This window comes from Drosophila montana, unplaced genomic scaffold (assembly GCF_035044405.1).
Source record: "Drosophila montana isolate Dmon_TW-CO22-7 unplaced genomic scaffold, ASM3504440v1 contig_3626_1, whole genome shotgun sequence".
NCBI classification, from domain to species: Eukaryota; Metazoa; Arthropoda; class Insecta; order Diptera; family Drosophilidae; genus Drosophila; species Drosophila montana.
In genome coordinates, this window is record NW_026998511.1 from 316,735 (window position 1) to 329,325 (window position 12,591).

Here is a 12,591-nt window from a genome sequence, read left to right on the forward strand (position 1 = left end):
AATCAATCAGTGCAGTCTTATACGTTATGGAGTCGATAAAGCCTCCTTCTTCCTGCTTGCAATATACCCGCTTGTCTGCATGCCCCTTGATTACAGGGTATTTAAATCAAATTGCGATTTCTAACAAAAACCCTAACAAAACTGGCCAAGTGAAGAAGACAGGCGTTGCTGTGTGAAGGGGGCAGAGGGGGGGGGGGGGGGGGAGAACATGCCAAGCGTAAAGGCTTAGAACAAAACGGTTCTTCCCGTTGCAGCCACAACACAGACACCCCCCCCTCCCCCCTGCCTGTCGCAGCCAAGCAGCGGCTCATAAAGTTAAGAGCCCATAAAAAAAAAAAAGCACAGCTGAGCAAAGCTGCCGGAGCGGAGCGGGCGCGGAGCGGGCGCGGAGCAGGAGGAGGAGAAGGAGGAGAAGGGCAGACGAGATCTAAGTTTTTGGTCAGTGGGGTTTATTATTGCACAACCAAATGCATGGCCAGAAAAGGTTGCTCGAGTTGTTGCAAAAGGGCAACGTGCACAGTTCAAGGCGCTGAAATGGAAAGCAACCGAGAGAAACCGAGAGAAGCTGAGAAACTGAAATCGCAAAATGCGCTCAAATGCGGCCAAAGGTCACAAAACATGTTGGACCCTTTGTCCAAATGCCCCAAATGCCCCCACACAAGAGAGGAGGGGAGGGGGGGGGGGGCAATTGTGAGTGACTTTATGATACTCCCCCACCCCCTCCTAGTTTTAAGTACGTAAGCAGAAGAAGAAGAGTAAGAGCATGCATAATGCAGATAATGTTAGTTTGGAAAGGTTCGCGACGAACTTTGTGTAATAAACAAAAAAGAAAAAACTCTCAAGCTAAATAACTGTATATATGTACATATATATGTACTATATATATATATATGTATATATAGAGGGGAGCGAAGTTACGAAATTTTCGAATAAATCAAGACATCTTGAGCAATAGAAAAGTTGTCCATACACAAAAACTCATTTTTCCACCGATCATTCCTATGGCAGCTATATGTTAAAGTGATTCGAACTGATAATGCGAATAGCTTTAAAACTGAGAGACACAGAGACAGAGATTCGGATGGATATGACTATATCAACTTGACGGAATATATATGTATATACTATATATACTTTATGGAGTCGCAGACGTCTGCTTTTATGTTGCCCATAAGAAATACAAGAAAAGAATATTCCAGTTTCCAGGAAAGTTATAAGCTACAAAACTGTCGCCCAGCTGAAGCTCTATATAAGCATGTATATATTTGCATATATACCTGTGTAGGTGTAAAAAACATTGCTCTACGTTTTTTCTGGGTGTACACAAACACGCTGCCCGAGAGGCCGCAGTTTTGGTTCAAAGCATTTCACTTTTCACAAACCTATCGATACACTTTCATATAATCGAGTTGCTAAATTGTCATCGCCAAATGTGAAGCGCTGCCAGATGTGCTGCAAGTGTCATCAATTAAAAAAATACCAAAAAATAATAGTTTAATTGATATGGCAACACACTGGACTATCGGCAGCCTTGCACTTTGCGCCCTTTCCCCTTTTCCGTTTCCCAACACTTGCCCGCCTAGTCGCACTTAATGTTAACCCTCGAGTGCGCTGTTTCGATTTTGCCCACTTTTCCTTAACGCATTTCTTAACTTCTTCTTCTTGCGCCTTAACTGTTTTTGTTTCCACCAAATTCCTGCAGCAAAAAGATTATAGATGTAGAAAATAAATTGCCCAAAAACAAGGGAGAAAAAACTGCGCACTTAAGGGTTAAGCTGCGCCGTACTGACCAACTGTAAATTGTCTGTCGCCTGCGCTTTGCTCTCAACCAGCTGCACCACAACCTCCCTCCCCCCCCTCCGACCATTCCTTCTCTTTTCAGCAATGCAAACTAAATCGCACAGCACCTGCTGCTGCTTGCTCTCTCTCTCTGCGTTAGGCGCTCTCTCAGAAGTTCTCACAGCCTTTGCTGTTGTTGTTGCTGTTGTGTTTTAATTTACAATTTATTTATTGTTGCTTTTGGCTTTTGTTTGGTGTGCGAAACGATTCTTGAATCGATAAATACGCTTTAACAATCAATTTGTGAGCTTTTGGCATTTGCCGTTGTTGTCGTAGTTGTTGTTGTTGTTGTTGTTGTTGCCTTTTGTGTTGATATTCGCGCTGAGCGCTCGATTGATTTGGGCTGCGCGCCGGCTGGAACGTTGGAATCATTGGAACATTGATCTTCCATCAATATGCGCATGACGTCAGACCGACACAACAACAACAACAACAACGACAACAACGACGACGACAACAATTAAATTGTGCTTGCAATTTGGCCGTTTTTGTAATTACTTCCGCCGGCAGCGATAGGACAAATTGGGAACCTTTTTTTTTTCCTACACTCTTCGCACAGTGCAAAGGGGGTATATTGGTTATAACGGAAAGCACAAATTGAAACTGATAGACGGACTCTTCATGGTTCACGAACCGGTTCCAGCTCTGTTCTGTTTTTTGCTTTGCCTTGTGACCCAACCGATTACAGGGCATGTCGCAGTCGGCTACAGCCGTTCTAACTTGCTTGGCATTGGCTTTGGGTCTGCCTTTGATTGGTTTTATTTGATTTGATTTGGACACGGCTTGTGGTGCTGCTTATGGCCATGGCAACAGCCAGCCCGAGCAACCCCCCCCCCCCCCCCAAAACCCCCTCCCAGAAGGGGGCATGAGTCAGCCGCTGCCACGCCCTAAAACGAAAACCAAATGACAATTGCCAAAAACGAACTGAAAACCAAAATGCAGTCGCAAATGCCTTTTACTTGACCCAAAAGCAGCGGCGGCAGCGGCAGCGGCAGCGACAGCGACAGCGGCAGCGGCAGCGCGCAGCGACAGCGGCAGCGGCAGCAACAGTTGCAACTTGCAACTTGCAACTGCAACAAGGCGAGCCCACGAAGTCACGCACTGGTCAACAATATGCCTACACACACACACATGCACACACACACACACACACACACATGCACACACACACACATGCTGCCACGCCCACTGCTGCCAATTTGGCTGCTAATTTGCGCCTTTTGGCCATACAAAGACATTGAATTGTTGTTGGCCACCAAAAAAATAATAAATAAACAACAACAAAATAAACAGAAACAACAAACACTTGAATATTTCAAGACGCACACAAATCCCGGCCAGAATCCCAAATAACGGTTAAGCATTGTTGTTGCAACAACAACAACAACGACAACAACAACAAGAGCTTCAAAAACAAATTGTCCAAAAAGCAAACACTTCACAAGCAGCAGCCACAACAACAACAACAACACGAAAGCGAGCGCTGAACGACCAGCAGATACCCTGTAGCCAGCTTCGAGCAATCGTCACACACACACACACACACACACACACACACGCATGGCTTCAACTTTTTGTCAAAAAGGGGAGATATTCTTGAGCTCTACAAACTAGAAAAGCATCTCCATAAAAAGTTGAACGTCTTTAACTGCAAATCTGCAAATCAATAATTATCGATCTCAAAATCGATATCAAGAAATATGAGAAGTTATCGAATGCAAAACAAACGTTTGATGCAAATGTTAAGCCGGAGCCTAAGCACAGCATGCAAAGTCTTTTCAATTCAATATGAAGCGAACTATATACTTTTTCATAACTCTCGATATTTATCGATTTATCGATTGTGAAAATACGGAAAGCTATCAGAAACTAGAAATCAGCAAATGGCAAAACTAGAGCAAGCCTTTCGACTTTTAGAGTCTGTTGGTCCAATTTTGCAAGCTAAACACTTTGTTCAATAATTCCTAATAATCGATTTTTTATCGATTTCATGGAAGCATTTTGAAAGCAGCGGCATTTTATCCAAATGCAAACTATTCTGCGCGTCTGATGCACGCAGCTACCCAACACATTTATTGTCGTCTTTGCCAATCGATATTTATCGATGCTGGAAAGTTATCGAAGTTACTCAACTTTCGTCCCGTTACATGGACACAGACTTATGCTACCCAATTGTTAAGCAAACACACAAGGTATTCACTGGCACCGAAAAATCGCTGCTTGTGGGTGCACACCCCCTCTCTAATGCCCCCCCCCCCCCCCCAACACCCGCCTATGCGCTGCAAGCATTTGTCCATTTTGTGTACGAATAATGCGCGTGATTTTGTATATGTATGCACGTGTGTGTGTGTGTGTGTGCGTGTGTGTGTGTGTGTGCGCGCGCTTTAATGGTGGGAAAATATTTTTGCTGTGCTTTTTGTTTCTTTCGTTTTGATTTTTGTATTTTGTTGTTGTTGTTGTTGTTCGTTTTTGGTTTTTTTGATTTTGGGGCCGCATTTTGCGACTGTGCCGCAGGATCTTGAGGTTTTTGGCTGGCTGGGCGCACGTTACGTATACGCAATGCGCGGATTATGCAACAAGTAGAAGCGGCCCAAGCAAAAGTGGTGCAAAAAAAGAAGCAAAACAAACAACAGCAAAAATTGGAGAGAAGCAAAAAGCAAAAAACAGACAACAACAAATGTCACGACAACACAAACAACTAGAAAAACGCTGCACTTAACGACAGCGAACAACAACAACAACAACAAAAGCAACAAAAGCAACGTCGGCGGTTTTAATGATTAATTTTTTGCACGTAGTATGCCATGTAAAGCGCGCCACTTAAAGCTGGAACAGCGGAGCGGAGAGTGGAAACGTCATGTTTGGAGAGTGTGCACTGCGCACTGTCTCTATGTGTCTATCTGTGTGTGTGTGTGTGTGTGTGTGTGTGTGTGCCATTTGATCAAATTAATTTGTAGCAGAAATTACATTTGTGTCCGCAAAATATTAATAATATTGCATAAATGCAATCTAAATCAAATACATTTACTGTTCCTATTATGCTCTTAGACTTGTAGGCAATTTTTTTTTTATTCAAAACGAATCCTTATAAAAAATGGCAAGATATGCACAAATAAATACAAATTGAATATGCAAAAGAAAAAAATAAAGTACCTGTAACAATTCCCCCAAGGGATTTTTAATGTACCAGTTTTGGTCAATTTTTCTAAAACATGTGCCAGCCGCGTGTCTGTGTACGAGTATGTATATGCGTGTGTGTGTGTGTGTGTGTGTGCAAAAGGGCAATATTTGCCTACGCTGCAGCGTTGCCCCCTTTTGGCGTGCGCTCAATTAGTTCTGAAGCGTATGTGGTCACACTTTTGCCTTGGGCCACGACAATGTAATGTATGTAATTAAAAACTAAAACTGTCACAGGCACACACACAAACAAACAGCATTAGCATATATATATTTAGATTTTACTATGCATGTACTACATAGTTCATTTAATATTTAACCAACTTTTAATTGCCGCTCTCCGCATGCAAAATGCACAACAGCAGCAACAACGAGTCAAAGTCGCACGACAACAACAACAACAACAATACAATATAAATATAAACAAACCAAAAAAAAAAAAACAAAATAGAAAAAAAAAAAACAAATGCAATATGCGCGGCGTGTTCGATACGATGGCGCGTCGACGACTGCGGCGCTGCACGAGCTGCACCGTTAGTTTGTTACACCTGAACTGAGTTGAGTTGCGCGCGCTCGTTGAGTCGCATTGAGTCGCGTTGAGCCAAGTGCGCTGACGCGGGCGCGCGCGCGCGCGCTCGTTCCATTGTTTTGCCAAAGCTCTGCGCCTAATGCCACCACCACCTCACGCGCGCACACACACACGTGAGAGTATGCTCCTGTGTGTGTGTGTGTGTGTGTGTGCGCGCGCGCTTTGTTACTGTTTTTGCATTTTGCCTCACTTACCAGTTCGTTCTGCTCCTCTTTGGCGCCAGCTTTCGTTTTGCTCGTCTTGCTCAGTGCCATGGCGCCTGCCAGCGGCCTCCAACGCCCACGCTTTGCGCTCTGCGTGCGTCTGTATGCGTGTGTGTGTGTGTGTGTGTGAGTGTTTGCCGAATTACTTCACAGTGAAAGCTCTCTCTTGACGCACAGCTGTCTGTTTAGCTCAAATCTTTTTTCATATTTTTCGGACGCTCCTTTGATCTATTTACAAAATTTTCGTTCTTATTATGCAATAACTTATTATTTTTTTTTTACAAAAACTGTTTATATATATGAAATATATTATATATTATATGGCAACATGAAATGTTAACCAAAAAGTTATTTTTAATATTCAAATTTAACAATCGTTAAGATTGCGCGAAAATATGTGAAAATGCCAAATTAAGGTTTTCCCTTGTTGCACAAAAGGAAGGTTCGCTCGGCGGAGCTTTCACTGTATTTGCATATGCTTTACAATGTGTTGCCGACTTTTAGGCGGCGCGCGCCAAAAGCTTTGCTCTTGATGGTTGATTTCTTCGCTAAGTCGACGCACGCGTCTGCCTGTTAGGCAAAATAACTGTTTGTATTTCTTTTTTTTAAGTGTGAGGTTAGAACACGATCCTGTTATTTAGCTTTAAGCTGCAAGCTCTTAACGCGGTAATTCCCCTAATGGCATTCACATTCTTCTGCTGTAATTGCTTTTGGCTGCTTTTGGCGCCCACTCTTAAAGTCGGCGCAAATATTTTGAAAAAACAAAAAAAAATGAAACGCTTTTGGTCAAAATGAGTTTTACGTATTTGGCTCAAACAAAACTGACCGCCCACCCCGCGACAACCACGCAAAAATACAAAACTGAAGCGTTCTCGAATTGGGAAAAAAAAAAGTAAAAAAAAATATGTACATATGTAAAAAAAAAAACACAAATTGGAGGATTTTTACGATGCGACACACAGAAATTTTCAAGGCGATGTTTAATATGGATTTACATATGTGTGTGTGCGTGTGTGTGTGTGTGCGCGCGCGCGTTGTCTGCATGTATGTGTGCAGAAATATAACAGATATTTATTGACAACTGCTGGAAATGACGAAATGAACGAGTTATTTGCGCGACTTTACTTAGTTTGAAACGTCCCACACGCTATATATATATATATATATTGTGTGTGTGTGTGTGTGTGTGTGTGCGTGTGAGCGGTAAAAAGCATAAAAGAAACGCTTACACATGGAAATAGTATATTAACATATGCATATGGAAATTGACGGACAGTCTGTCTGACATCTATGCAAATAAGTGCGACGAGCGCAACGAAATGTCAACGTCAAGTACGCGTTCTACAAAAATATGTATATATGTACATATATGAATTGATCTTTGTTAATATAAATATGCGCAATTAAAGTTCGATTCGCAGCTGCAGGAACGCGGCCCTGGCTGGAACTGCAGCCTGGCAGGGTCACACTGGTCAGAATATAAGAAGAATATAAGAAGCCAGCTGAAGCGTGTTTCTCTTTGTTTTTCTTTTTTGGCTTAGACGCGCTTAGCCAATTGGCCCAAACGCTCAACTGGGCAAACAGATGTTGCGAAAATGCCAAATAAAACGGTTGAGCGCGCAAATAACTGTCGCATTCCACGCGCCGTTGGAAAGGGGCCCGGCACGCGACCTCCTGTCGTACCCTTTTCTAATGGGCCAGCCTATAATTCGTTCAGTTTTTGTTGTTGTTGTTGTGTTGATTTGCAATTTATCGGACATCGATCAACTGTTCGATAAGCAATGCAAATTACGCACGCACACACACACACACACACACATGGCTATATTCGCAGGGCGTGTTTTGGTGTTTTCTTCGTTGTTTTTGTTTATCTGCCGCGCGCAACCACAAAACAACAACAAACGTTGCAACTGGGCAACGCGACATGGCGACACACACACACACACACACACACGCAGACACAAAAAAATACCAATACACATACACGCACGTACCCGCTGCGAACGGTTTGGAGGAGGCGCGCAAAACGTTTTTGTTGTTGTTGTTGTTTTTCGTTTTTGTTTTTGGCCGTCGCGCTTTTCGCGTTGCGAGTGCTCCGAGCCAAGCTAAATGGTTTGTTGTCGTCCGTCCGTGCCAGATTCACAACTGATCTACCTGCTGCTCGCTAGCTGCTAGCTGCTAGCTGCTGGCTGCTGGCTGCTGTTGTTGGCTGTCGCGCACAGCCAAATTGGAATTGGCGATCGAGCGCGCGCCTGCGCCCGCTCCCCGCTCGCAGTCGATCGAGCACACAGAGTTGCTTCCCCTCTGAGCGAGCACGCCCTGCAAATCACATTCACAACAAGCTTACCTTTTGCGGTCCATCTGCTCTGTCAGAAGCGCAGCACACGGGCACGGCCATTCATATACATAAGCCACATAACTGGCGCTCTCCGTGGAGAGCGAGAGAGCGTGAGAGCGTGCGCTATTGTCATGCAATGTCCAACACTGGCCAGCCATTGATTGTCGTTGCTGCGCCTCATCAGGTTTTTCTTATACAAGGCGAGCATCGCAGAGAGGGAGAGAGCGAGAGAGCGAAAGCATTCTGCTGCTGCTGTCGAGCTGCGACAATTTTGGAGCTGGGCTGAAGGTTAGCCGCTTGGAATGTTGGCCCGGCGTTGGCGTAAGCGTTGGCGTTGCCAGTGAGAGCACAAAATATAGACACGAGCGACGGAGAGAGGTTGCGAGAGAGAGAGAGACACCCACACGCACACACACACTCGTACACCTGCGCTGCCATGTCTCATTGGCGGTTCGAAGAATCGACTATTTAAAATACTCTTCCGGCTTGAAAACAATTGGAACTCGGAAATGCCTTCGTTTTGGCACGCGCTACGTGCACTGCCTAGGCAAAAACATATGTACGTACATATATACATTTGTGTACAGTGAAAACTCGCTTGAGCAGAAAGACGTGCTTTCAGGCACATTTTCTGATTAGATAGATAGTATACTTGAAAAATATTATGAAAAACGATTAAAAAAAAAAACATAAAAAATAATTTACGTAAGAAAGCAAAAAAAAAAAAGGTTGGGCAAACTATTCGTTCGTAGTGCCTTCACTGTAAACATATAAACGTGACAAATGTCGATTCTTATTGATCATAAATTCTTCTTCACGTATTTTTAGTGTGTTCCAAAATTTTATTCACTTTTTGTTGTGTGACGAACAAATTCAACGAAAGGTTTCAATTCTTTTTTTTGGTTGTTTTTTTTTTTTGTGTGTTTTTACTTAATTTATGGATTTTGAACTACTGAGAGTTAATTGAATTGAGGATTGTTTTTACTGTTTTTAAGTTTTTCGTTTTTCGAATTAGCTGCTAAGCAATACGAAGTGTTTGCTTTTTGTGGTATTATCATCAGAAGGGCACATAATTTTGTCGTTTTTATATATATATATATATTATTTTGGAATTTACTGCTTCTTTTTCTTTTTGTAAGTACATAACCTAAAAAACGTTAAAAACAGAGCAATGTAACGGCGTTTGTGCGAAGCGCCCCAAAAACGTGTCCATAAACAGTTAAGCGAACAGTTCAATCGAATCGAAAACGTTTCGGAAAATGCGTGGAAAAAAAGAAAAACATTTGCGTGAGTCTATTTATAAACACATTTTGGGCGCATTTCGTTGACATTTTTTTTGTTTTGCCATAATTTTGCGTCGCTACAAACTCATTGCGAATATAATGTATTATTTTTATGCATTTCTGCTAGTCATTTTGTAAGGGTGTGTGTGTGTGTGTGTGTGTGTGTGTGTGCGCTGTTTTTTTATTATGACTTACGCTAAGTACAATTTGTTGCTTACTTTCTTTCGCTTTTCAAAATGAAACAATTCCAATTCAAATTTAATGATTTAAATGTTATATGTGGTAATGCAATATAAAAAAAAAAAAAACTGATCAACTATAACGGTAAATAATGGTGATGTTTTTCGCTTAGTGTGCATGTGCATGTGCGTGTGCATGTGTGTGTGTGTGTGTGCGGGCAGCTGCTAAAAGTAGGCGTATGTGTGTCGTGTGTGTGCGTGTGTGTGTGTGGGACAGATCTTTAAACTAATTACATAGACATAAATTATGCTAAAGTTAGCGCGAAAAGCATTTTAAAAAATATATGTATATATATATATATATGTATATGTATATGCGCGCAAGGATCGCACTTAATTAATTAGGACATATGAATTTTTACTTAGTTTTCCTTTTTTCGTTCTTTTTGCTCTACAAACTAAATATCGGCTCAGTTTGTTCTGACCAAATTGTTTTTTTTTTTGTTTTTTTTTATCTATATATATATATATATTATATTTATAATATTTTTGTTTTCCTTTTAGTTTTTGTTATGTAACTGGATGCACTTTTCTTTGGAGTTGGTATTTGTTGTTGTTGTTGTTGTTGTTGTGCCAAGTTGTTTTGCGGATGTTGTTCGCTTTATTGCGGCTCCACTGTAGATTTATGCCTGCTGCTGGCTGTATAGACACACACATACATATATATATATATAATCTGTTGCTGTTGTTGTTGTTGTTGTTTTCTAGCCTGAATCCTTTAACTACATATTTGCTCCTCCATTCTATGGCTGCTGCTACATAAGTTTGCCTGCCTGCTGCTGCTGCTGCTGCTGCTCGATATTTATGCGTCTCATAATCTCTTGAGCATGCGCTTTTTCTCCTTGAGCAGCTTCTCCTTCTTCTTGTCCTGCAGCTTCTTGTCGAGGCCGGCGTGCTTCTTTGTTGAGGGTCCGTCATCGTCTTTGGCATCGCTGGCGCCAGCGCCGCACTTGGCCGGCTAAAAAAGGCAACCAAGGTAAAAAGATAAACACGAATTGAACAGGTGGGAATCTGATTGACAGGTACATACCTGTGCATGGATCTCGGTCATCATGCGCGCCCGCTGCGAGTAATCATCGTAGCGCTCGAGTAGCATTTTGCCGGCCTCCTCGTTGAGTGCCGATTCCGGATTGGGCACAATTAGCAGGCATTTGATTGTTAACAATATATGCTTAATGCCCAAATCTGGTTTCCAATCCTTTTTCAGTGTATTCACGCATATCTCGCCATTCGAGGCAACATTTGGATGGAAAATTTTGGTTAGGAAATATGCCTTTGGCGGCGTCTGTGGAAAATCTTTGCTCAGCGTCAATTTGACGCGAAAGACACCAACCGCATACGGTGTGCCGGCGGGGCCATCGATAAACGCCTGAATATCCGTAACGTCGCTCTCGTTGATCAACACCTTGATGCCCTCCGGCGGTGTCGTCTCCATATCCTGCAGCTCCCGCATCACCTGCCGTATGGTCTGCGGCGACAGGTTCTCCACATTTGAATATTGCTATTTTTGTGACAAAAATTCGTTTCTTAGGATTTAATTCACGTTACGCTTTATTTGTTTACATTACCGAACTCATGGCTGCGCCTCTGCTGCTCCGCTTGTGCGTGCCTCTGCCTCTGCGTGTGTGTGTGTGTGTATATGTGTGGGTGGGTGTATGTATGTATGTGTATTTGTAGCTGTGCGTGTGTGTGTGTGTCGATATCTATATGTATATGTATGACTGCCTCTCAAGGTTTCCTTAATGACTGCTCTCAACTGTCCTGAAGCTCTGCTCTGCTCGTTGGCGCCGCGAGAACCGTATTTTAAAAGCTTAGCGCTACTAACTGTATTTTCACTGGCGTCGCGTCAGCGTCTCGTGCTGTTGGAGTAAGGGAGGGGGTGGGGGGCAGGTATGGTGGAAAGAGAGAGAAAACGTTTTGCTCTGTTTTCGTTTTCGTCTTCGTTGCTGTTTTTCCAATTTGCGCCCGTTTTATATCGGCTGCCTCGTACTGTATGCTTGTTAGTTGTTTGTATATGCTTAAAACTGAAATCGATTTGTATTCCTATTTGGTTATTGGCTTCTCGAAACATTTAAAAAACAAAAAAAAAAAAGAAGCACACACAATTTCAACTCAATTGCACACTTCACGCTCAACAACAAAACACAAAACAGCCTCCATTTACAGAAACCCTCGTCGTATGGTATACGCTACAGTGTCGGCTATGTTGACTTTTCTCTATGCTGTGCCCACGCTTGTCTCTCACCGTCAATTGGTCGTGTCAAAAGTCAGTGTTCGACACTGACAATGTATATTTGCTTGATAATCGGCAAAATTAACTCTGATAATTATTTGTGATGTTGTCTAAATTATTATTAATTTCCTTCTTTGATAATGTGCAGTGTATGCGAAAGTGTACTCGGTCCGTACCATCAAGCAGCTATCTATACTCCTTTCATGCGCATGCACTAGTGTTGTCCCGCTCGTGTTTATCGAATTGGACAGTTCCGCAGCAGTTCCTAAAGTATTCCGTATGAATTCATTGTAACTAAATAAACTGAAGTTATATTCAAAATATATGTTTTCAAAATGTACACGTTTTGATGACAAAACATATATTTTATTAGCTCTTGTTTATGTTATATTTAATGCAATTGTGCAATTGGCGTTGCCATATGTATAGAACAAACTAGGGGCGGTGGTTAGTTAGTATTTAAAAAAGGCCAAAAAATATCGATAAATCATACGTTGCGTACTAATTCAAACAACTTTGCTGTATTTATTAGATTTACTTGATGCACAAATGTAAGCAATTCACTTGCAATAATATCTTTGTAGGATTTATATGTGCCTAGAGCTATTATTTTTAGATCTATGAACGATTATACTTGACCATTTCAAATATATCGATATGCATGAATGCAACAACTGTGGTGCCGATCGC

General features: G+C 42.2%; 2 protein-coding genes across 2 annotated transcripts in view; both read right to left on the minus strand.

Moving 5' to 3' along the window:
• The window catches only part of chas (chascon), a 32,939-nt gene extending 27,008 nt beyond the window's left edge, over nt 1-5,931 (minus strand). The window contains exon 1 of the mRNA XM_064692677.1: nt 5,800-5,931. Coding sequence (XP_064548747.1) covers nt 5,800-5,859 — 60 coding nt within the window. The 5' untranslated portion in view covers nt 5,860-5,931. The remainder of the gene's footprint in view (nt 1-5,799) is intronic.
• A 4,277-nt stretch (nt 5,932-10,208) lies between these two features.
• LOC135435529 (ubiquitin-conjugating enzyme E2 S) lies at nt 10,209-11,762 on the minus strand. Its single transcript, XM_064692624.1, has 3 exons — nt 11,237-11,762; nt 10,699-11,169; nt 10,209-10,626 (listed from the first exon to the last, which is right to left on the minus strand). Exons 1-3 carry the CDS (start codon nt 11,243-11,245, stop codon nt 10,480-10,482), a joined length of 627 nt encoding a protein of 208 aa, XP_064548694.1. The 5' UTR covers nt 11,246-11,762; the 3' UTR covers nt 10,209-10,479.
• Between the last annotated feature and the right edge of the window lie 829 nt (nt 11,763-12,591).